Here is a 25,899-nt window from a genome sequence, read left to right as displayed (position 1 = left end):
TTCATTAAGTTGGTTGCATATGTTTATTTCTTGGGATTCTTTCTATATGGGATTCTTGTAGACACGTTGATTAAATGCGCCTCATACACCAAAATCGAGCGGATTAAATTCTGAGCTACGTACTGGCCAAGGAATATGACTACCACGACCCATCCACTGCCCTCGTATAATGTGGTGGTGCACCATCTTGCATAAATCACATATTTTGCATTAAAAATAACGGCAAATCAATAAAATCATTTTGTAAAAAATATAAACCGTTCTCACCATTCAAATTACGAAGTAACTCGCATGGCTCCAAAAAATGGTTACCAACTATTCCACACCACACGTTAATCTTAAATTCATGTTGGAAATGCCTTTTATCGACGAAAGAGTGGTCAAGATTTTGACTGTATCGGATATTATTTGCAAATTTGCAGCATAAAGGTAAATCTGTTGGTAAATGGTCATAATGCTCGCGGTGGAGAAACTGAAGTTTTGCTGATTACTAACGCTGAAGATAAACGTCGTTTACTTACTGGAGAATCATCGTCAACGCGTAACCAATCTTCTGGATCTAGCGTAATGATTTTCGGTCGGCCTAAGTTGTCTCGTTTAGGACGAAATAAACCACTTTCGAAATGATGTTTAAATGTTGGCGATTAGGTTACAGCCTGTTTGGGTAATTTGGTTTTTAAATACTCCCTTTTCGCTGCACGACAGTTAAAGTGTTGCTGACAATAAGTAGCAAATATATCTCTCATACCCATATTAGAAAAATTATTATGCCTCGGCATTTTCTGCTTTTCCTTTAATACACCAAAATAAACTATGTAGATATTACAAAAATCACTGATTAATCGAAACAAGACTTATTTTTAGTTATCAAAAGCATTCGTGACATCAGCCTAATATGTAAATATTTCCCGTAATGCATTGGGGTTGTCTAATAATGATATCAAAACTGGCTTCAAAAAAAGGTGGTAGGTACAGTAGCTAGTACTGTAGGTACTTAAAAGTAATAATTAACAACTAATGTTATAAACTATATAATGACTATAAACGAACTGATGGAAAGTATTAAATCGATGTGACGACCATTATTTGGTGAGGCTACTCGTGACGCAGTCTCGTGGCGCTTCTTCCGTGACGCGCGCCTCAGCATTTTACTATAGGAAAAAAGTAATACAATGCCGGTATAGAAACTTATAGAAGCGATAGAGACAGGTTTCAGGAAATTGTAAACATAATGACGGCCAACTTCTAAATACAGACACGGCACCTAAAGAAGAAGATAGAAGCTAAGCTTCTATCTTGTTCTTCAACAAAATGCATAACAAAGCATTTTATGATGTTACTTTAACACCTTTGAGTTGTTTTTATAAGAATAAACTAATAATTATGCTTATCCCACAGGTATTCAGTGCTTTACCGCAAAAATATCAGAACCAAGAATTATTATGTAGCTGATTTATAAAATGCGATTATCTCGAAAAGTTTTAAAGTTATTGACAAGTAGACCATTTTTTTTTGTTAAAACAATGGGTCTTCAATTTTTTTTGACAAAAATAGCGCTAACTTGAAGGACAAAAAAGTTAATCGCAAATGTATGCCACATATGTAGCGCCCTCTATCAGCTACATCAAAGTGTGCATCAAATTATAATTTCTCATATTTAAAAGTACCCAGTTCTAAATTTTTATACATAAATGTTTACAAACATGAAAGTTATAGCCAAAAACAAAATTTTAAATTTGCAATGTAACACTCTGTATCGTTCTTAATATTAACATTTTATTAAAGGGGGTTGGCTTAAATCGTAATATTTTAAAGTGTAGAATCTACTGTTTCTTTTTTTACAATTACTTTAGGACCTTCTTCTCATTGCGCCGTCTCCTTTCGAAGGTTGGGTTGGCGATCCAAATGGCAATTGTAGTTTTGGAAACTGCAATTAGTTTAGCAATAGCTATAAAACGTGACATAGAAACTGTCAAAAGAGCTTTCCGACAAGACGACATATATTTATAATTTGTTTAAGTCTTCATATACTTCAGTGCATCATATCTTCCCTGTCTCAGATGTTATCACTTCATCTGAGTCTAGGTATATCACATGTCTTGCCCACCTGAGTCTCTGAACTTTTATCTCGTTAATTATACTTGGGAAGCCGTATACGCTTTACAATCCTTCATTTTTCTAATTCAAAATTGCTCAGTTCTGAAATCATCTATGGCACCGCATATTTTTCTCAATATTTTTTGTTTAAAAGGTCTTAGTAGTAATTAATTTTCTTTTATAGTGGTTCTGAGCCGTTCTATAGATTTGGATCTTCTACATTCTAGGCGATTTCAGTATATTTTGTAATGCATAGAAACCTCTGTTACCTTTTTATATTTGAAGCCGCATTTCTCTGCTAGAATCATTATCGTGAGTTATGGTGGTACCAAATACTGGAATTGTTTGACACGTTTAAAATTTTTTGTTTCCGTAGATATATCTTGCCCTATTCTGTCTCTGTCCGCTCTACGGCTGATGCGTATATATTTTATCCTATCTTCATTGATGTTTAGTCTTACTTTTTGGCTTCCTTTTCTATTTTCCCAGATATTTCCTTTGTATTCCATACCATATCTACCATATCTAACTCAATATTAAACAGTGGTGTAATACATAGTTCGAAACCACTGGTAATAGAAAGATATTTTAGTTAAAATAATAATCTTATTTGGCATCCCTATAGTTTTAATGGTCATTTATACACAATTCCTTACAATGCTGCCATAAGTTTATGAACAGCTTTAGCATAACTTTATTAATTTTCCAACTCTTTTCCAGCAGTTGTCTAATAGTGAAAATCTTACCCATTCTTAATCTTTTTGGTCGGCAGAAAAAGGCACTGGTAGTCCCTGAGGATTTTTCCGCCTGTACAATTGTTCTATCTCTCAATATATTTAATAGTATTTGATTTGATGCATATTAGCCAGTACATCTGAACCAGAGTCTGTTGAAGAACAATACAAACCATTATGAGAAGCATTAAATGAGTGGCTAAAAGAAAAGGTGATGAACACCATGTTGAACATATATTTTTTTAAGACTGAAAACATTTTTTTGCTTTCAATATTGATTTTTTGTTATAAAATTTAGTTGAATATTCCATTTTTGAATTTATAATATTAAAATAGTTAAAATTACAATTTTTCAGGTATATAATGCCATGTATTATTTAGTACACGGTTAAAGAAATGGGTTGAATTGGAAAGTGAAACAAAACTGACGTATTGTGTGAATAAATCGAGTTTCATGTTGACATTCTAAATTTCGTTAGCTGAAATTTGCCCTTATTTGTGTTCTCAGTGCAGAAATTTAAGTCACAGTTACAATTTTTTTAATAAAAAATTTATTGTCTTTTGTTATGTTTAATTCCTTATTATTAAATATAATTTGATGATTTAAACCACAAAACTACTTACATGCAGACTGATTTGTAAAATAAATAGTTTTTTGTGTCTTCTGAAAAATCGTTTAATGTGACTTGTGTGCTTTCTGATCTCAGGGATTAAATTATTTTTTATGGTTTTACAATATTGGAACTGTCTAGTCTACGGAGTTTGTAAGCTATTAATTTTTTTTCTCATATACATATTATCTTTTTTTTTAGGAAATGTAGTTTGTTACTACTCTGGAGAATTTGGGACTAGTGTTGCACCTCCCGAGTTATTAGATGCAAATTTATGTACCCATCTCAATTACGCATTTGTCAAAGCTAACGAAAATGGAAACTTGATATTTTTAAATAAAAACGTCGATATTGACCAAAGTAAGTGGGTTACTATACGTTTTAGCAGGTTTTATGTAAATTGTTCTTTAGTTAATTATCACTTACTTTAAAATAACAAAGATAATTTTATAACATTTTTTTGCATAAAAACACAAAAGAATATAATCTAAACTCAAAAGTATCTAATACAAGAAGTTCTTAAACTGATTTCTTGATTAAATATTAAATTTATATGGGACTAAACTGCAATTGATTGTAATGAGTTATATCTTCCCCGCGCCGTCATCAAAATTTAGAACAAACTACTTCAGCTTCTGTTCAACCAAAAGCTGGTCAGACTTGTTATTTTTGTGGACATCCAAAACATGTTTGATATTTAGGTCCAGCAAGGACTGCGACTTGCCAAAACTGTCATAAAATTGGACATTGGGCTGAAATGTGCACGCAATCAAAGAAATTTCAAACGAAATCAACTTTTGCTTCTACAATTTGTAATCGCTTCTTCAATGGAAACATCTCAATCGCTTTAAAACTGTATAGCCAAAGTAACAGTTAACCAAATTAATGCCAAAGCATTAATCGATATATCCCTAATTCGCTATTGAAAATAAGCTTAAACTTTTTTCTACTTAAGGGAAAGTTTCTATGGCACCTATGTCTTACTCAACAAACATTCATGGCTATTGTTTAATAAATATTCAGATTAATAAAGAAAAATATGATCAAACAAAAGCTTTAGCTTTATCCAATTTTTTTACAGATGTGATTTTGGATCAAGATATTATAAAATCACATAAAAGCGTAGAAGTTAAATTTGGAGGACCAACAAAACCTCTTAAGATATGTTGTCTTACTGAAGCTTACTTACTGAAGCTAAAGTTAAGCCACCTTCGTTGTTTACTAAAGTGGAAATCACATTCGGATGGCAGTGTACGGATATAGGATAACAGGATTGCCAATTCTACTGTCATTGTAAATTATGCTACTTTTGTAAAACAAGCAGGGCCGAACTCAGGGTAGACTAAAATAGGTTTAGGTAAGTTAAAATTTTTAGTAGAATATTCCTGAATGAAATAAATGGTCTTAATTTCTAAAATGCGTTTATACATTATAAAGATAATTTGTTGGTTAAACACAACTATTATATTATATTATATTATATGAACTACATTAATAATTTTAAGTAAATAGTGACCTTTAGTGAACATTTATTAATAAGTATTTAATGAAAGTGTTTTAAGAGAATACCCCAGAAATACAATTTTAAATTATTTTCAATGTCATAATCTAGTTTATTCCGAAAATTATTTTCTACCTTTATAACATGGTTGAGGTAACTTTTCCAATGTCTATTGTTCTGTACTTTTCATAACCTTCATAAATCAATGATTTAAAGGCGTTTTGTTTAAAACTTTAATTTCTAGAGGACACGTACCATTTCACTTCTCTCCACACCCTTTATATTGGGTTCAGTTCACAGTGATAAGGCGGAAGTCTTTAGATGTGAACATTTACGCGGCATTTTTCGTCACTATGATTTGTGTATTTTTCAACAATTTAATCAATTTTGTATTTGTTATAAATATTTTTAAATGCATGAGCAGTTTTCAGAAGTTGTTTTTTTAAGTAATATTCTACAAAATAAATATTATTTTATTGGGAGTAAACCACCATTGAAGGATAAAATAAGTTTATTCATGTTTCAATTTCCACAATTGTTTTGGAAAAGTCACTCCTTAATTTGATGTTTCACCCAATATTGTTTGGGAAAATTAGGTTTCCTAGAATGATGCATTGTCCATTACAATCAAATTCTTTTTATTTTTTGGGAGATTCTGTATCAACATGTGTTCAAACCATTTCTCAAAGAGATATCCATTCGAACCTTCATGGTAATCTTCACCACCTTTTTTTTTGGCAAGAAAAGTTATGTCACCACCTTTAACGAATTCACCTTTGTTTCCCGCATGGACTGAAAGAAATCTTGATCCTTTTCAGCTCGTGCTGAGTTTTTTACCTGTGGTAAGTTTATTAACAAAAGCCTGTTGGCTTTTTTTTATTGTTGTATCTTGCCATACTTATCCATTGATAGTTCCAGTTATAACCCACGACTTGTCCGTATAAATGATATTGCCTCCTTGATTCCTCACTTTCTGTATTTCTCCGAGAAAGTGGCGCCTACAAGCGACTATTTCTTGTTTTTCTATTATTATTGAGTTTCTACCCTGCTTGCTGTATATAAAACCCATGTCGTGCTATAGTTTTCTCAATGTTCTCTTATCAAAATTTAAAAGATGCTCCATTTCGTTAATTTTTTCTAGTACCACGTCAAGGTTTGGAAAACGTTGTCCATAAAAAAACCGTGCACTACTTGTCTTATTTCGAAGCGAGTTACTTCATCGTATTTATTCTCACGGCTAATCGAATAACCGGTTCTTTTTTTCTTATGGGAGTTGGGAGTAGCCCATTTTTACTTTTACCTCTATATATCAGATAATCGTTCGTTCAGAGACTCCAGTCATAGCAGAAACTTCCCGCACTATTGTTGATAAACTTTTATCATTGTTGCTGTTTGACAAATAGTTAAAAACATTTAACACTATTTTTGTGCATTCACTATTTAAAAAATTACTTTTTTTGAATTTTATTACACTTTTTGAGATTGACATGACACAAACGTCTGACACCAACTAAATATCCTTTTAACGATTCCCAACATTTTATCTAGCTGAATTTATAATTGCAGGCATTAAAGAATAATTTTGAATTTATAATTATATTTGCTTAATTCTTAATTATTTTCTAATGCCTGTAACTGTAAATTCAAGTAGAGAAAGTTTGGTGTCATTAAAAGAATATTAGATTAAAAAGGGATTGTAGAAATAATTATTTCATTTCCACGAATTGCAAACAATTTTGAAAAGAAGGTATAAAACCGAAAAAACTAGATTCCTGAAATATAACTTTCTATTTTTAAAATAGCAACAGAAAAATTATATAATTTAAAAAAAAAACTTCAAAAAGCAATATTTTTCCATTGTACATTCATAAATATTTCCCAAATTATAATTCTTTTATAGGGGCCGGCCCATACCGTACGATTAAAAACTTTGACAACCCTGTAGTTAGTTCTGACATATAGAAAGCACAGGCCTATCTCTGTAACGCTGCCATCTGAATGTGAATTTTAGTATAATTCATTAGAAAATTGCCACCTCATTGCTACAAAATCTCGCAAACATCTACAGAAAGATGAAGAATTTATATATATTCAGGGATTCTACAGTATTCACTGCCTTCCCTCGTTCAACCAATTCTATCTCTCTCTGTTGTTCCATTCTCCATCGTTTAGGCCTCTCTTACTCATGGCTTCGTCTACTTCGTTCCTCCTGGATTTTCGGGGTCGTCCTCTTTTCCTCCTTCCTATGGGGCTCCATTCGGTTATTCTCTTTATCTATCTGCTGTCACTAGTTTTTCTTACATGCCCATACCACTTTAGTCTTTTTTGTTCTATGTATGTTAGTATGTCTGTTTCTATTGATGTTCTTTGCTTTATTTCGTCATTACTTCTCCTATCTATTCTTGTTACTCTGCAGCATCTTCGCAGGCATTCCATCTCTGTTGCTACTATCTTACTGCTGTTTTTCTTGTTTATGATCAAATTTTCAGACCCATATTTCATAATACTTCGCACTAATGTTTTATAAATCTGTGTTTTTGTCTTCATATTTAGGTGTCTATCCCACCATACTGAGTTAAGTTGTTGGATTGCTTTTCTTGTTTGTTCTAATCTTTGTGTAATTTCTTACTCTGTTGTTGCCTTTGTCGTGATTATAAACCCCAAGTATTTGAATTTATCCTTTCCTTTGATTGTTACGTTGTCATCAATCTGTAGATCTTCGATGTCTTCTTCATTTGTAGATAGGTACTCTGTTTTCGCGAGGTTAATATCTAGGCCAGCCTTGGTATATTCTCTTTATAAAGAATTTATTAAACAGGAAATAAAACATCTTAAAGAAGGAATTATTGAAGAGAGTAAATCATCTTGTAGGGTCCAAATTTTGGTAACTAAAAACGAAAATCATAAACGCTGCATGGATTTCGATTACTTGACGCTTATCCTTTGCCAAATATCGATTCGCTAGTGTCTTAAGATATTAAATTATAAAATTTTTAGCTCAATTAATTTTAATTCGCGCATCATTAAATACCTATTCAGGAATCTGACAAACCATTTTCAGCTTTCAAGGCAAATGGATGCCTTATGCCTTTATCACTTTCGTCGTACTCTTTTTGGGGTTACCAATGGAGTATCGTATTTTCAGAGGCATTGATTATATCATTAAAAAAGAAAATCAGCAGGGTGTTTACGTTTCTTTAGATGACGTATCAGTTAGTGGTATGGATCAATATAACCATGATTTACATTTACAGAATTTTTTAAATACTTTTAAAAAACACGTATTAACTTTAAATCATAATAAATGTCACTACAATCAAAAAGTTATAAATATTTTGGGATATACAATAGAAAACTCTACAATGAAACCTGATTCAGACATATTAAAGCCTCTACTAAATTTATCAGTTCCCAATGATTTTAAAAGCCTTCAAAGGGTACAGAATGTTTTCACATTACTCAAAATGGGTTAATAATCTTTCAGCAAAAGAGGTCTTGTATATTGCAAAAAATTTCCATTAGGTCCAGACACGATATTTTCTTTTGAGGAGTTAAGAACTGATATAGCTAATCAATTAATCTGCAGGACCCGTTTTTTTCACGTATCCTCATCGATTTTGAACGAAAACATTCTGCAAAAAATAATTGAAAAAGAAGCATTAATTGCATTAAAGCATTAAAAAAATTGAGACATTATCTAATAGGAAGGCAATTCAAACTAATCATAGATCAAAAATCAGTTTCATTTATGTTCAATATTAACCATGCAAGTAAAATCGAAAATAAAAAGATTATGCGGTGGCATATCGACCTTTCTTGTTTTCAATATGATATTATTTATCGTCCAGGAAAGGCTAATGACGCAGCTGATGCACTATCAAGAATATGCAATAATATAAATAATACAAACAAGTTATATCAATTGCATTTAGATTTAACGCATCCTGGGATTATTCGTATGTACCATTTTATAAAAATTTGTTTACCTTATTCTATAGATAAAATTAAACAAGTAATTATCTCTTGTCTAATCTGCACAGAAATTAAACCCAAATGTTATAAGAAAGAAGATGATAAACATTGAATGAAATCAACAACTCTAGTTAGACAGTAATCAATCTGGTTAGACAGTAATTTAATGTTTGAATCAACTATTTTGTGAAATGCTGACATATATACATTCTAATGCTAACAGAGGAACTAGCTTTACTTCACAAGAATTTGTTTATTTATACATAAAGGAATATCTTCAAGTAGAACAACACCATATAACCCTGAAGGAAATGGTTATGTCGAAAGATACAATAGAGTTATATGTAAAGCGGTGAATCTGGCAATAAAAACCAAAAATTTAGACATCACCAAGTGGGAAAGTATTCTACCAGATGCTTTGCACTCTATACGAATTTTACTGTGTACAGCAACCATTTGTGTACCCCATGAACGTTTGTTTACTTATAAACGAAGATTAACTAGTGGAACTTTTATTTCTTCATGGCTTAAAGATTTAGACAAAGTATTACTAAGAAGAGTAATACCCTGAGTCCTCAAGAAATCAAATAGACTATATACTTGTAAATAAGCGTTTCCGAAATGCCGTCAAAAAAGTGACTACATTCCCTGGGGCAGATATTGGATCTGATCATCAAACACTTGTAGAAGATATTAAACTAAGGTTAAAACGAATTCAGCGACCAAAACCAAAAACAAATGTACTTAACTTTGGCGATATAAATATAAAACATAACATGAATTTAACAATAGAATAAAAAACATTGGGGAACAACTAGAAGATCCAAAAGAACTATGTAGTGAATTTAAAAACCAAGTTAATGAAATCTTCACAAACAATGATTATAGAAAAAACTTAATCAAGAAAAATAAATTGATGACCAATGGAACAACGTCGACTGAAAAAATCAAAGAAAAATGGATGAGAGAAAGGTGCGACGAAATGGAGGATGTAATATCTAAACACGACTTATTTAATATGCACAAAAAAACTAAAAGAAATGAGTAACAGTAAATTATTGTAAATGAGAACGAAATAAGAAAAGAATGGAAGCTGTATATATCAGAGTTGTTTGAAGATGACAGGAATAATATTGCCGAATTCTACCAAAACTGTACTGACGGCCCAGAAATTATGAAATGCGAGGTAGAACACGCTATAAATATGATACATCAACTGAGCTGCTGAAACTAATAGAGGATGATAACATAAAAGTAGTAGTAAGACTTTTTAATTGAATATATAACACCGGAGTGATTCCCACAGATTGGCTCAAATCCATCTTTGTCGCAATACCTAAAAAACACAATGCGAGAAAATGCTCAGAACATCGATTAATTAGCCTAATGAGCCACACTCTTAAAATTTTCCTAATAATACTTCACAACAGAATTAGACGCAAATGCGAAGAAGATCTCGAAGATACCCAATTTGGTTTTAGAAATGCTATGGGAACCAGGGAGGCACTTCTTGCGCTTAACATCCTATTGCAAAAATACTGTGACCAAAGAAAAGATGTATTTACATATTTCGTGGACTTCGAAAAGGCATTCGATGAAGTACAGCATGTAAAATTAATGCAAATACTAAAAAATATCGGAATAGATGACAAGGATATTCGCGTCATTAAAAATTTGTACTGGAATCAAACTGCTATCGTAAAAATTGGAGATAACTATACTGATGAAATCTCCATACAACGAGGAGTCAGACAAGGTTGCAGTTTGTCGCCAACATTGTTCAATATTTACTCTGACCAGTTATTTAAAAAGGCACTTGAGAGAAAACCATATGGAATAAAAATCAACGGGGAACTACTTAATGTGATTAGATATGCAGACGATACAGTAATTCTGTCAGATAATATTGAAGGTCTCCAAATTCTGCTTGATCGTATTCACGAGGTAGGAGAGGAAATGGACATTAAAATGAACTTAAAACCAAATTTTTAGTGTTTAGTCGTGACCCACATCCTGATGCAAAGCTTCAATTAAAAACAGAATCCAAGTTAAGAAAGTTCGCAAAATTACATATTTGGGAACTGTGATAATGGACCAACTAGATCTAGATATAGAAATAAAACGTAGAATAGCAATGACTAAAACTACTTTTATGAAAATAAAGTCATTTGTTTGCAATATTCATCTCAGTTTACAACTAAGACAAAGAATGGTTAAGTGCTATGTTTGGTCCGTACTTTTGTATAGCACAGAAGTGTAGACGCTAAAAGTATCGATCATGAATAAAATTTAATCATCAGAAATATGGGTTCATAGAAGAATGCTAAAAGTACCTTGGACAGTAAGGAAAACTAATGAAGAAGTACTAAGGAGCGTCAACAAAGATAGAGAACTGCTAAAGACTGTTAACCATCGAAAAATGTCTTATCTGGGACATATAGTAAGGGATAGTGGATATAAAATATTACAACTGATCGTTAAAGACAAAATAGAAGGCCGTAAAGGTGTAGAAAGAAAACAAGTTTCTTGGTTAAAAAACATTCGTGAATGGACACAGATATCAAATGCAGGACACTTATTCCATATTGCAGAAGATCGAGAAGCAATCGCAATGGTGATCGCCAACGTCGGATAATTCTGATATGGTACGCGAAGAAGAAGATTACTAAGAAAATTTGTACGAAGAAGTAAGTTTGATCCTTTAGTTGCAGAGGTTGATCTTTTAGAAGCCAATACAGATTACGCCTTAATCAAGTGTCCAAATTGTAAGAAAAGTACAGTTGCAACGAAGCATTTAGCTCTTAGACATGACCTAAAATTATAGAATCACGATAAAGATGAAAATGAAAATAAAAGTCCAAATAATACACTAGAGAATTCTACTAGTGAATCAATACAGATGAGAGAGAAAATTTGCGTGTTTAAGAGCCGAATCAAGTACCTGATTCGGCACTCATTTATTCATTCATTCATTCTCATGAACCTAGATTGGAAAATTCAGATTTTAAATCTAGCCGTAAATCAGCTAGAATTAAAAATGAACCTAGATATTTACAAGATTTTGTTCAAAAATAGGACTGGGTGAATATAGTATAATTACATAACAAGAACACTTGTTGTGTAATATTATGACAGTGTTCTTAATATGACAGTTGTCAGTATTCCAATAATTGTTTTATCATTCTTATGTCAAGTTTAATGCGAATAAAAGCCTAGTTCTACAGAAAGTTAACGTATTTGCCTTTGTATAAATTTTCCATAACTCCAGTCTAGTACTTTCTCTTCTGTTGATTCTGTTGATTATGTTGTTTATGTTGACTTTTAGGCCTGAGGTTACATAGTTATCTGTGCTTTTCAATCTATATCTATATTAGGGTTCGTTTATTAACTATTTTCTACAGTTATCTTTCTTGTTTTGATCTCTATTAGGGCAATGTTTCAAGTTTTGCTAATGATCTTGCGATCAATATCAAGTCGTTTACATACATTAAACATTGATAAATATTAATATATAAAGTGATTTAGATATTTATGGTATTGGTTTGATTAGTTTTGACTGAAGTAACTGATATTCTGCATACAAAAAACTTCTCAAATTTGGTGACCCCGCAATTATACCTGACCCTTTTAAATGCATTAAAGATTATTGCTGAAAATATACATGAAATTTAATCACCATCAAACTCACAATTACTTTAGTTTTAAATTTTACTCAATTAACTGTTTCTCAATATTTGTTAAAATGGTTTTTCTAATTGCAATACAAACGTAATACTACGAAAATATAGCGTTTTAAGGAAAATGTAATTTTAGAAATGTACGAGCGAACCATAAACCTTAAGAAAAATAACCCAAATCTTAAAGTATTATTAAGCATAGGCGATACACAGGCACAGGTATTTTCCACAGTTGCAGCAGATCCAACCAAACGTCAAGCACTGGTATCAAGTTCACTAAATTTTGTCAAAACTTATGGCTTCGATGGAATAGATATTGACTGGGAAATACCAGAAGGAAAAGATAAGGTATATTTTAATCTTTTTAAATTATTGCTATTCTAAATGAAAATATATGATATAGCTCTATAATACTATGGAGTTGCATATATTATGTTCTTCTTCTTCTTCTTCTTCCTCTTTATAAGCAATTATGCTTGTTCATTAGCGGATTAATACCTCTATGGAAGGTTGTCACTCCATCTTTTGCGCGGTCGTCCGATACTTCTTCTGCCGATTGGTGACTTATCTCTTGCTATTTTGACGACACGGGTCTCCTTCATTCTGCTTATGTGGTTATTCCATTCTTTTTTTTTTAATTTTGTGTCCATTCATTTACATTTTCTTCTAATGCCTTCACTTCTCTTTCGATCTTTCAGCGAATTTCCTGTAATTCTTCTCCGTACTCTCATCTTTGCCGTTTCCAGTAGCCCTTATGTTGTGACTGTATCGGGTCTAGTTTCTGAGGTATATGCCATTATTGGTCTTACACTGGCTTTATAAATTCTTGACTTCATCTCAGTGTTAATGTGTATATTTCACCATATAGTGTTATTAAAGCATCCTGCTAGTCTATTTGCTTTTCTCTCTCACTTCTTTGTCCAGGTTTCCATAGCTAGACAGAGTAATTCCTAGGTATTTTATTTCCATTACTTTTTTAATGCTGATGTCATCAAATTCTATTTTACATCTGTTTGGTTCTCTGCTGACTACTATTGTTTTAGTCTTCTGAGATAAGATTATTATACTAAATTCTTTTGCTCTTATAATAAATCTGTTGAAAAGTCTTTGCAGGCTATCTTCATCTTGAGCTATCAATATTGTGTCGTCTGCATAACAGAGAATTTTTATTTTTTTGGTTCACATTTTGTATCCTCTTCCTTTGTTAACGCTTTTGATGATTTTATCCATGATCAAATTGAAGAGCATGGGTCTCAATATCTTATTACTCCGTCTATTTCTGTAGGTTCTGTAAGTTGTCCATCTATTCTGACTTCCATTTTGTTGTTTTGGTAGATGTTTTCGATAGTTTTTATAATATTTAGGAGAGCTTCTTTATTATACAGAAGATAAATTACATCTTTCAGTGTTACTCTGTCAAACGCTTTGTTTAGGTCAATTAGACATAGAAATGCTGGTCTATTATACTATAGTCATTTCTCAGTAATTTGCTTTGTAACGAATATTGCATCTGTGCACGATCTTCCACTACGAAAACCCTATTGTTCATCTGCTAACCATATCCTCTAATTTATTAGCACTTGTAAAATTTCAGTTGTAAGTTTTAGCGTAGTATTTAACAATTTTATACCTCTGTAGTTTTCTGGCTGTTTTTTATGTCCTTTTTGATTAGTTAAATTAGTTCGCTCGTTCTCAATTCTTCCGGTATTTTATTGTGTTTTATAATTGTATTGTTGTTATCCCGTCTTTACCTGCTGCTTTACTGTTCTTCAGGTTTTCATGTATTTTCCGAACTTCCTGCACATTTATATTAAGTTTTTTATTTGCGGTAATTTCTGGTGTTTCCACTTCTAGTATCGTTTGTTCTTCCTCTGCATAGTGCTTTTTAGGTAGTCAATCTACGTATCCTTTTCTATGTGTTTTGGTTCTATTAATTCCTTTACCTCCGTTCCTTTACCTCCGTTCCTTTACCTCCATTTTAGAACTACAACAATATATATATATATATATATATATATATATATATATATATATATATATATATATATACATTTTTCAAATTATTTTCGACTGTACTGTTTTTTAGACCGATTGCTGATACTAGAAATCAATATATATATATATATATATATATATATATATATATATATAACATAACACAGTTAATGGTAATTTATGTTTGCAGCAAAATTTTATAAGTCTGTTGAAGCTATTCAAAGAATCTTTAGGAAAAGAATCGTATACATTTATGGTTACGGTTTATAATTATCCCGAAGTCGGTTATGACGTTCCTCAGATTTCTGGGTAAGTATTAATTGTTATTAACAAATTTGATTCAAACTAAGGTATGACACGAAATATTTGAGAAATATTAATAGTATTGATAAGGGAAAATAGCAATTATAAATTTAAGCTATACTTATAACATCTGGATTTCCCTATACACTCAACTCTAAACTAAACTAAAGGATACCAGCTTATTGATTTTTGTAATTCTTCCATAAGAACAAACCGTTAAGTCCAGCCAAAATATACTTGATCTTTAGCACGGTATAGATGTTGTAGAATAAATTTATATACTTCTGACATACTACGTAGGTCCAATAAAACTTTACAAAGCAAAACTGTCAAATATTATATTTAATTTTCTTTGGATTAGGATTTTAGGAAATTTTTAATTTGGATTTGGAATACTTAAAATATTTTTGCCATGCTTAGAAATGTCTCTGTTAACTTTCGGAGAAAAATTTCGGAGAGAAACATCCAGAACTTGTTTCTCATTGAGATTGACTTTATTTGGGCAACTTACATTGTTTACGACTTTTTTTCTGCCTTACAGTATCGTATGAAGTTCTAAATCATCGACTGAATTTACAGTTAGACTAAAACCTAATATATAAGGGAATATTATTCCTCAGGACGATTTTGTAGATTATTTCGTTGTCCTAATAGACGTTCTCATGGCGTTTAATCAATGAAACAATTCTGGCAGGAAACAAAATTTACTGGAAATAAAACTGCCTTGAACATGGGTAAGAAGTTTACTTCGAATACTAGACTGAAAATTTACAGAACAACAATTACACCAGTAATGGTGCTGAAGTAATGTGCCCGACACAGAAAGATGAAGAAAGATTGAAAATTCTAGAGAGAAAAATCATTCAGAGAATAGCAGGCGCACTAGACTTAGGTAATAATGAATGTAGAAAACTGATGACCTACGAAGTAAGAGAACTTTTAAAAGGAGAAGACATCGTCAGATTTATCAAGGCACGAAGACTTGAATAGAGACGAGAAATATAAGCAGTTATTAAGAAAACCACCACATAGAGACCAGTATCAGGCAAACCACGAGAAAGACCGAAAACGAGATGGGAGAACCAGATAATTGCGGACCTTAAGAAGATGGGAGTTAGAGAATGAAAAATCATGAACAAAAACAAGAAATAATGGAAAAATATTGTAAAAGACGCTAAGTTAAAGAACCAACTGTTAAACCAAAATGTTATTGCGGACTGATTCCCCGCGACAAAAGACGTTCAAATGAGATAAGTTGATTGAGGATTTGAAAAGTCAAATTGAGGATTAAATTAATATCTAAACTACATTCATTTTACATATTCCCAATTGTCAACAGACGTACGTGAAAGCCAAACAGGGTCGTACTGAGGTATCATATGATTTTTAAAAATATTTACTTTTGAAACTATTAGTGTAAGAATTTCTTGAAATTTAATCATTAAGTCACACTTAAACTAAACTCTAAAAAATACACGACCAGTAAATAACTTAACAATAACTATACCATATAACACACAATATATTAACTTAAAAACCAACACGCTACTGAATTTAAACAGACTGGCAAGTTTGGATCTGCAACATGAGAATCCGTCTGGCTTAAGGCAATAAATTATATTTAATAGCCTCTTGACGACAGAAAGAGCGAATATCAACACGTGCGTGTGTTTGCAGTTGGGAATTTGCTAAACGAATGTACTTTAGAGGACCAAACTTAAAAGACCTCTGAATTACCTTATATTGCGGAATTTGCACAAAAACACCGCATTTTATGAAAGCCGTCTGTAATACGCCAGGTGGCTTATTGTACATCTTTCATTTCTTTAAAATACCCATTTTAGAATTCTGGAACCCCTTACCAGTTTATACAGGTCTAGTGGATGGGCACCATATATTTTTGGAGTCAGTTGGTTATCTCCAAAAAGTGTTCGTCCGATGTATCGCACGCATGCAAGATATGGTTGACTGTTTCAGGTTCTCTGCTACAAAGTCCGCAGCTTAAGTCTCCATGAAACAGTCCCATTCTATGCAGGTGTCCCTTCTGGAAATTGCATCAGCTCTTTCATTGCCATATATTCTCCGGCATTGCAAACTCACTCCAGTGTGACACTGTTATGTTCTGCTAGTCTGTCTAGTTCCTTTCGGTATTCCCACACTAGCGTAGAATCCACCTTAGGGCTTTTGAGTTCCATTATTGCTTGACTCTGTACATATATTGATCCGCTTTAGATTTTAAAGCTTTCATGTTAATTTCTCTTGCACACTGCAAAATTGCAAAACTCTTGAAATATAGAGAAGAACACCTGTTAAACTAAGGACACATTAAAACACTGGCTATACCTGTATGATATACACAAAATTAGAATTTATTCAAGCAAACCATCTACCTCAATATACTTGATACTTTGAAATAATAACTGAAAGCTACTGCGCTCACAGATTAACCAGATAGACCTGATCTCATACAATTACCAAACTAACTTTGTGATCATTCAGTCTATCGCATTCACTGCTGGATCTAGCCCTTGCTTAGTCTCTTCTAATATTCCCTACTCTGGGCCATTTGTAGCCAGTTTCCCGCTACTCTTTTCACGACTTCGATTGTTGTCCTTATCTAGTCTAGTCTAGTCAGTGGTTGTCCTTGGCTTCTTTTATAGTTTCTGAGCTTTTGTTTCTTAATTCATCTTGTCCACCGCCCATCTTTTGTTCTCGTTAAGTGTCCTGCCCAGTTCCACTTTATCGTCATATCAGTTTGGAGTGCCGATAATCTATGCTACTTTTCTACAACGCTCTCATTATGCCGTTAATTTTAATCGTATTAAATGCTTTGTGAAAGTCTAGAAAAGCTAGAACCAATGGTCGGTTGACCATGGTTGAAAATGGTAAGAACACTGTGCCATCTTGTAGGTGTTTCACTTTGGTGCAGACATATGTTGAACAATTTCTTTATATTCTCTTAAAGTCGGTCTCCTCCAATCTTTATGGCGTATATAACGGTAACATCTTCTCCCAGCGCTTTATTTTTTTTTCATTTTCTTCGGTGCTTTCCTTATTTCATCTGTTGATATATTAGGCATCAATTCCGATTCTTGGTTGACTAAAATTTTTCATGATGCTCTTTGCTTCTATTACTTTGGAATTTTCTACTCTCTTTTATTAATGCTTGTGAATGTGAATTTATTCTTTCATTATATGATTTCTTTTGGCAGTTTATTTTCTGGTTTTCCTCTATAGCTTCTATTATAATGCCATTCAGGGTGTTGATATTTGGGTCTGTATTCTTATTGTATTAGAGAATACTGTTGTTGTTTTCTTCAAATGCTTTTATATTATTAGGCTCTGTGCAGGTATATGTAGACTTCTTTTTGATTATGTGGTATCTCTTTTTTTAAAGGTCTATTTCTAACGACGCCTTCACCATTCTGTGGTCGATACTTGTTGTAAACTGGTTTAGGACGGCAACATCTTGAAAAATTTACCTTTCGTCAGTGATCATAAAATCTATCTCGTTTTTAGTTATTTAATTTGAGCTCTGTCACGTTCATCTCCTATGTTCTTTTTTCTAAAAGAAGCTGTTCACTTGGAATAGATTTTTTCCAGCAGGAAACTAAGTAAACTTTCACCGCGCTCGTTCCTGTTTGCCAAACCAAATTTTCTCAGTAGTCTCAGTTTCTTCCCGTTTTAGCGTTGAAGTCACCATATATTATGGTAAAGTAAGTTTTTGTTATTTTGTGTAAAAGTTGGAGGTCGCTGGTTAAATGATATTAGAATAATGGAGAAAAATGCAATATTTTGACTGTAAATACATTAGAAAAAAATAGCAACTATCAATTGTGAATAAATTACAAGAATTACTAGCTTTACTCATTACTGTTATCCGTACAAAGAATCGACTTACCTTTTGAAATATTGATGTATTCGTAGCCAGTGGATTAGCGTAAATACCACGTCGCGACGACAGCGCCGAAGTTCAAAAGAGAACTTAACCGATAAACTGGAAGTTTTCAGTACGCTGTCTCGTTATGAAGTGTTTCTTGAGATGATCAGAACAAACCCTCTCGCCATCCTTAGGTAATCTATGGGACAAGTACTCCCCCATAAATCAACCCTATTGTAGGGCGCTTCTGAATAGCGACAATCCAATTCGATGGTCACAGTAATATGATACTTTACATGTTTTTTGTGTATTGGCGACACAAAAATAACAAAAGAGAAAGCCAAATTCCCTAAACTTAAAACAGAATAAATGCGCTAGCCAGTTTAACAATGCGATTTTATTGAATAACAGGAAATAATATATTTTAAAGCAAAGTCGTTAGAATATACCATTAAATTAGATTATATTGTACAGTAAAAAAAAAGTAAAAAAATGTAAAAATATGAAAATAAATACTACATACTTTCCCAAACAGTTAGGGCTAAAGTAATGTCATCGTAGAATTCTTCTATTCCATAGTCCGCATGGCCACTTGTTGATGCATATACTTGTACGATTTTTAAAGTATATTTTTCACTTAGTTTTAAGGTTAAAGAAGCTACTATAGTAGAGAAATTTTTTTCTGATATAATGATGTTTTTATATTTTCTGTCTACGAAAAAGCCAACGCCTCCCGTTGTTTTAGTTTCACTACCAACCTGATAAAACAAGTGACCCGATTTCAGTGTTTTCAGATTTTAGGAGTAGCTTTTCCAGGAAAAGTTTTAATATCAGTTTTATTTAAAATACTGAAAGAATTAGCTTCTTCTATTTTTTAAATATCACAATATGCCCTACTCCTAGATTCAAAATATTATCAGACGCTCTAGATACGCCCACCGAACTATAAGATCAATATTAGCTTCAATTGTTCAAAGCTTTCTTAGAGTTTCTCTATATTAAAGTTTTGTATCTGATCGAAATGGATGTCTTATCGTGGTTATAAGTATAGATTTTACTATAAATTTATGTAGATATTAATTACCATTTATAGGCCTATAACAATTTTTTATATAAAAAGTATATAATTTTAGGTCGGCTGATATGATAAACCTAATGTGTTACGATTTTTATGGATCATGGAGCAAGTACACAGGTTATAATGCTGCACTTTATGCATCACCTGCTGAAAGCGATTTTGAGAAAAATCGGCTAAATATGGCGAAGTGTATTCAGAATTGGCTTAATGCAGGAGCTGCTAGTAAGAAAGTTAATGTTGGAGTACCCTTTTATGGACGCACTTTTAAATTGGCTAATCCGAATAACAAAAAAATACATTCACCCTATATTGGAACTCCAGAGGGGGTTACCTATGTGAAAGTATGTATAAAATATAATATTTCTCCATTCTCCATTGAATACATTAAAATTTTTTATTATTTTTTTGATATGGTTAATCTCAACTTTTATAAATACTCTAAATGGAAAATAGAATAGCATAGAATAACATTTATTTAATCAAATATACAAAAATACTTTTGTTTTTGACAAGTCAAAGGAATAGTGACAATACATATAAAATTTTTGCCGAATTTAAACATTACAAACATGTATATATTTAATATTAAGAATTAAACAAAACGACAAACACACTTAATGGAATTATAAAAAACATGAAATATAATTATATTAGGCAAATACCCTAACGAAACTAGTACTGTTGTGTAAAAGCTGTACTTAGGTACTCCGTTTTTGAATAGAAACAATGTTTCAAAAAGTGTGATTTAATTTAAGCTTAAACGATAACAAGTGAAGACTTTTACTTCATCTGGCAAAAAGGTATACAAACTAACATTAGTCGAATTTTTTATGCTCTTTGTCAACCTAAAACGTTGTGCTCTAATAGCATCTCTAGATCTTGTATCGTGATCATGGACGTTGGAGTTTATGTTAAACTTACTTTTTTGGCATGAATTTCAATCAGCATCTCATATATATATATATATATATATATATATATATATATATATATACATATATATATATATATATATATATATATATATATATATATATATATATATATATATATATAGAGAGAGAGAGAGAGAGAGAGTGAAGGTAGTGGCATAATACCTAAATCCAGAAATAAAGGTTTATAGTGTTCCCTATACTCTGCTCTTGCAAATATTCTCACTCCTCCTTTTTGTAGTTTAAAAATTCGATCTGCGTGAGAAGAATTACCCCAAACAGTTATTCCGTAATGTAAATGGCTATAAAATAGTCTAAAGTAGCACATTCTAAGGGTATTTTTAGGAATCATATAAACTAAGTTGCGTATTAAAAATGTACTTGTAGCAAGTCTAGAACTTAAGTAATCTATATGAGCACTCCAATCCAAACTATCATCTAGAAAGATTCCTAATAGTTTAACACTATTTCTTGAGATATACTTCCAATCGGAACTAAAATTCAAATTCTGATTTTTCTATTCATTTAGCTTTAGCCCATTATGTGCAAACCAGTTTTTTGCTTTCTGGGTATCACTATCTATTTTAATTTTTAAATTAGTCTGATTAATATCAGTATTTATGAGAGTTATATCATCTGCGAAGCAAATACATTTTATAGGAAAAGTGTAGTGAAATAAATCGTTCAGATAAATAAGAAACAAAGTGGGACCTAATATCGAATCTTGAGGTACACCATATTCGACAGTGTTAAACTCAGAATAGCTGTTATTAAGAAAAACTGCCTGTTTTCCATTTGTTAGGTATGATCTAAATAGATTAAGGGTGTTTCCCCTAATGCCGTATTTATGCATTTTTCCAACAGTAATTCATGAGAAACACATTTAAAAGCTTTGGAAAAGTCACGCGATGTCAAAGACACGAAATAACCTTCCTCCAAGCCATGAACTATTTTTCTTAAAATTTTCTGTATAGCTAGTGTAGTGCTACACTTTTTTCTAAAGCCGTATTAATTACAGTGAAGTATTTTGGATTTTTCTAGATATTCTATCAAACGAGCATTTAGAATGCTCTCAAAAATTTTGCCGAAAGTGAGAATGATTGAGATGGGACGATAATTTCCAATTTTATCTAAAGCTCCCTTTTTGAACACTGGTAGCACTTTTGTTACTTTTAAAACATCTGTGAAAATCCCTTCAGTGAGACAATTATTATAAGGTATAATTAATTTGTCAATAATTATATCGATTGTTTCTACAATTATTTTTTTGTTTAAGAAATAAAAATCCGTGCAGTGTGAATTTTTCAATCTATGCAAAACATTCCTGATTTCAATATCACTAACAGGTAATAAAAATAAAGAGTCGCAAGGAGAGTATACATCTTTCAATAAATCTATGGCTTCATTTTCATTTTTTGTAGAATTAAAAAATTTTGTAGAATTAAAACTTTTAATATGTTTAGCCACTGAAGTAAAGTAATTATTGAAATCGTTTGATGTAATCGCGCTTGGACAGACTTTTTTATTTTGAAATTTATTTCTGTGATAATTTATAACTTTCCAACTATCACAAGATATATTTTCTGAATTGGAAAAGAAATTCTCATAAGCCAGTTTTTTCTTTAATGATATTGTTCATTTATAGTGCTTCTTAAATTTTGTATACTCACTATATTCCTTTGTAACATCAGCAATTATCTTGACTCTGGAAAGATTTTCTCGCATTTCTATTAGTTCATCATCAAACCAAGAAATTGCAGCTTTCCTATGAGTTTGTGATTTTTTTAATGGAAAATTAATTTCAGTTAACTTTACATATATTTCGGTAATAAATTGAGCTAATTCTGTTGCTGTTTTGAGAGAAACAACTAAAGCCTAGTCAACGTTGTTTAACGACTGTTTTAACATCAGGATACCATTACTTGTTATATGTCTTCTGTATGTATTAGCACTATGATTTTTATCAGATTTTATTTTTAAGTAGAGAAATTGAGCAAGATTATCAAAAATACATGGGTCCACAATTCCGCAACCAACTATCTCACTGCTTATGTTTATTAAGATGTTATCTAAACAAGTTGCTGATCTAGTTGTGATTCTAGTAAATTCATTAATATTTAGGGTTAAGCCAAAAGTAGAAATTAGATCACGGAAACTGTTTAATTCATTAGAATCTTTTTTGAAATCAATGTTGAAATCTCTAATTATTATTATTTCTAAATAATTAGCAGAGCAAAACTTCAACAACTTTTCAAATAGCTCTAGAAAAACTTTAAAATTCCCATTTCCGGTTCTATACACTGTTACTAAAATAATTTTAATATCTATAATTTCTAATCCACAGAATTCACCCTCATATTCACATGATATATCATTTAAGCAAATTGGTCGTTTAGAGATTTTATTATCGCTAAAAATTACCATACCTCCCTTACCTTCTGACAATAAAAAGTTCCATCATAAAAAAAATACCTATCAAGCTTTAATGTTGTTAAGTCATTTTCTCTGATCGGGTGTTCAGAGAAACATAATATCTTTTATTTTTCAAAAAAATATTAAGCTGATCTATTTTGTTTAATAAACTTTGTATGTTTACATGAAAAATATTAAATAGACTAATCTGGTCAGAGTTTGCTAAAGATTTTTGTTTAATATAAAATGGTACAGATTTATTCGAAACAACACTAATAGTGTTATATCAATATCTAGGGTATTTTCCAGGAGAGTATATATGCTCTGAGTACAGGCATTTGTTTAGTCGATAACAGTAACACTAGAATTAGAATTATCAAAAAAAAGACAATGCAGAAACAATAAATCGACGGTCGAGAACCATAGGGTTCCAAGCGAAAATTCCAATATTTTTAGAAAATCCATTTTTGAAGTTTGTAGTTCGATAATATGTGCTTTAATAGAGAAAATTGGATCCAAATGGATTTGATAACGTTGTATAGATATTTAACAATCAAATTATTCTCAGATATCCCTGTTTTAGATAAATTTTAACACGTTAATTTTGCTGTTTTGGAAAAACTTGTTAGACAAAACTTGCTAGTTTAGACACAGCAGGAATGAAAACACTTGCATAAATACATACATATATATATATATATATATATATATACATAAATACATATATACATATATATATATATATATATATATATATATATATATATATATATACATAAATACATAAATACATACATAAAAATATTAACATTAGTGATCAGTCTGTTCAAGACGAATAACCCCTTATTTGCGATGTGTCAGTCTGTAGTTCCTCGGTCAGTTCAACTTGAGTTACTGCACTCCCCATTTCTGCCGAACTATTATTTTTGCGAATTAACTACAATAATTACGAAAAATATTTTATATTTGACTTTTAGAATTCAAAAAATATTTTTCTTTTTACTTTAATTAGATTAAGAGTAGCATTTGTATTTTATTCCAGTTGCTATTAATATAATAGTGAGGATAAGATAATAGTGAGGATAATAATTTTTAAAATAGCAAAAAATCCAACTATAATAGTAAAAATTGTATATTGATAAAAATATGTTTATTAGGTATGTTCGGATTTTAAACAGTACACAGAAGCATGGGATGATGTACAAAAAGTGCCATTTAAGTATTATAGAGATCAATGGATAACCTATGATAATGAGAGATCGATTGCAGAAAAGGTTTGTATGTAATTAATAATACACATGAATATTTTTTTCTTCAAACGTCAAATAATGATGACATTACTTATCTAACTTGATCCTGTCAAAGTTTGATGTCTCCGCCGGCAGCAGTTTTTTTTCCCATTTCTTTACGGCGGAGGGAAAAATGTTGTCATGGCAACAATATGAAACATGTCACAAAGCAACAATACAAATGTCATTAACAACAATTAGACATCATTTTTTATTTATAGTAATATTAAAAGTACAATTAGTTAATGAGGCATTTTCAAAATTGAAACCGTGCAAAACTGTTCCCGACTCTTGATACGCATTGGTAATCAATATCAATAAGCTGTCTTTAATAATTGCAAACAACTGTCAAACAACTGTAACCAGGGAGACGCAAATCCCACCGACGACTTAATTATTTTAATTTCTAACATCTAGACGACTTTGATAGTTGTCACAGTTAATTTCGAGTAAAAATAGCGTATGAATTGTACTATTTATGGTTGAAAATTGCTACGTTTGAAGAAAAAATAGTATACTTTATTCGGCAAAGAAGCGACTTTTCTTGACTTGCCCTCACTTCGTTCGGCGCGTAATATCGGGCGCGTCAAGAAAAGTCATGCTTCTCCGCCTCATAAAGTAATATACTATTAAAGCGAAGTTTCTATACTAGCGTTGTATTTATTACTTTATTCCCTACAGTAAAATGCTAAGGCGAGAATCATGGAACTAGCGCCAAGAAATAGCGTCGTCACGGGTAGCGTCATAGAATACCGGTCTTGAATAGTTTTGACATCGATTCACTATTCCCGATCAATTTGTTTTTAGTCGTCATTATATTTACTCTAAACAGGTTTAAATTAAAAACGGTATGAAAAATATCTAACAAAATATAGACATTAAGTGAGAAGTAAAAAATTAAAAGACAATCTGTCACTAAAAGATTCGATTCGTAACGATTGTCAAAATTTAATAAAAGTCATAAATGTCATTCGGATAATAACAACATTGAATCATCTAGTTAAATTTTTATAATAATTCTCGTTTTAAAATAATTTCATATAAATACAAATATTATTTTTCTTCTTTCCCGGGAACTCCTTAATACCCAGTTTGGGCGTAGGGGTGATATTTTTATATTTATTGTACCCACCTTTTCCATATCATGTGGTCCCTAGATAGTTCTTTCATTTGTTGAACTGATTTTCCTTTATCTCTACCTATTTTCAGTGATTGTTCCAACCATCCCATCCTTGGTATTTCCTTTCTTGTCTTTCCGTGTCTATTGGATTTCATTACTCTTATTACTACTCTGCTCTGTTCCATCCTAATAATGTGTCCAAACCAGTTTATTTTCTTCTTTTGGTTTTAGATCCTATCGGTTCCTGCTTTATTTCGCTTCTTATGTAATCATTTCCGATATGATCCATTTTTGTGAC

At 31.5% G+C, this 25,899-nt stretch overlaps 1 protein-coding gene across 1 annotated transcript in view; it reads left to right on the top strand.

Annotated features, from left to right (window-relative positions):
• Positions 1-25,899, top strand: part of LOC140435011 (chitotriosidase-1-like) — a 32,187-nt gene that overhangs the window by 4,144 nt on the left and 2,144 nt on the right. Inside the window, exons 2-6 of the mRNA XM_072523673.1 lie at positions 3,644-3,802; positions 12,729-12,940; positions 14,778-14,896; positions 19,904-20,189; positions 24,350-24,466. Of these exons, the coding sequence (XP_072379774.1) occupies positions 3,644-3,802; positions 12,729-12,940; positions 14,778-14,896; positions 19,904-20,189; positions 24,350-24,466 (893 nt within the window). The remainder of the gene's footprint in view (positions 1-3,643; positions 3,803-12,728; positions 12,941-14,777; positions 14,897-19,903; positions 20,190-24,349; positions 24,467-25,899) is intronic.

Source organism: Diabrotica undecimpunctata, chromosome 2 (genome assembly GCF_040954645.1).
Source record: "Diabrotica undecimpunctata isolate CICGRU chromosome 2, icDiaUnde3, whole genome shotgun sequence".
NCBI classification, from domain to species: domain Eukaryota; kingdom Metazoa; phylum Arthropoda; class Insecta; order Coleoptera; family Chrysomelidae; genus Diabrotica; species Diabrotica undecimpunctata.
Note: the sequence above shows the minus strand (reverse complement) of the source record. Positions and strands in the feature narration are given on the sequence as shown.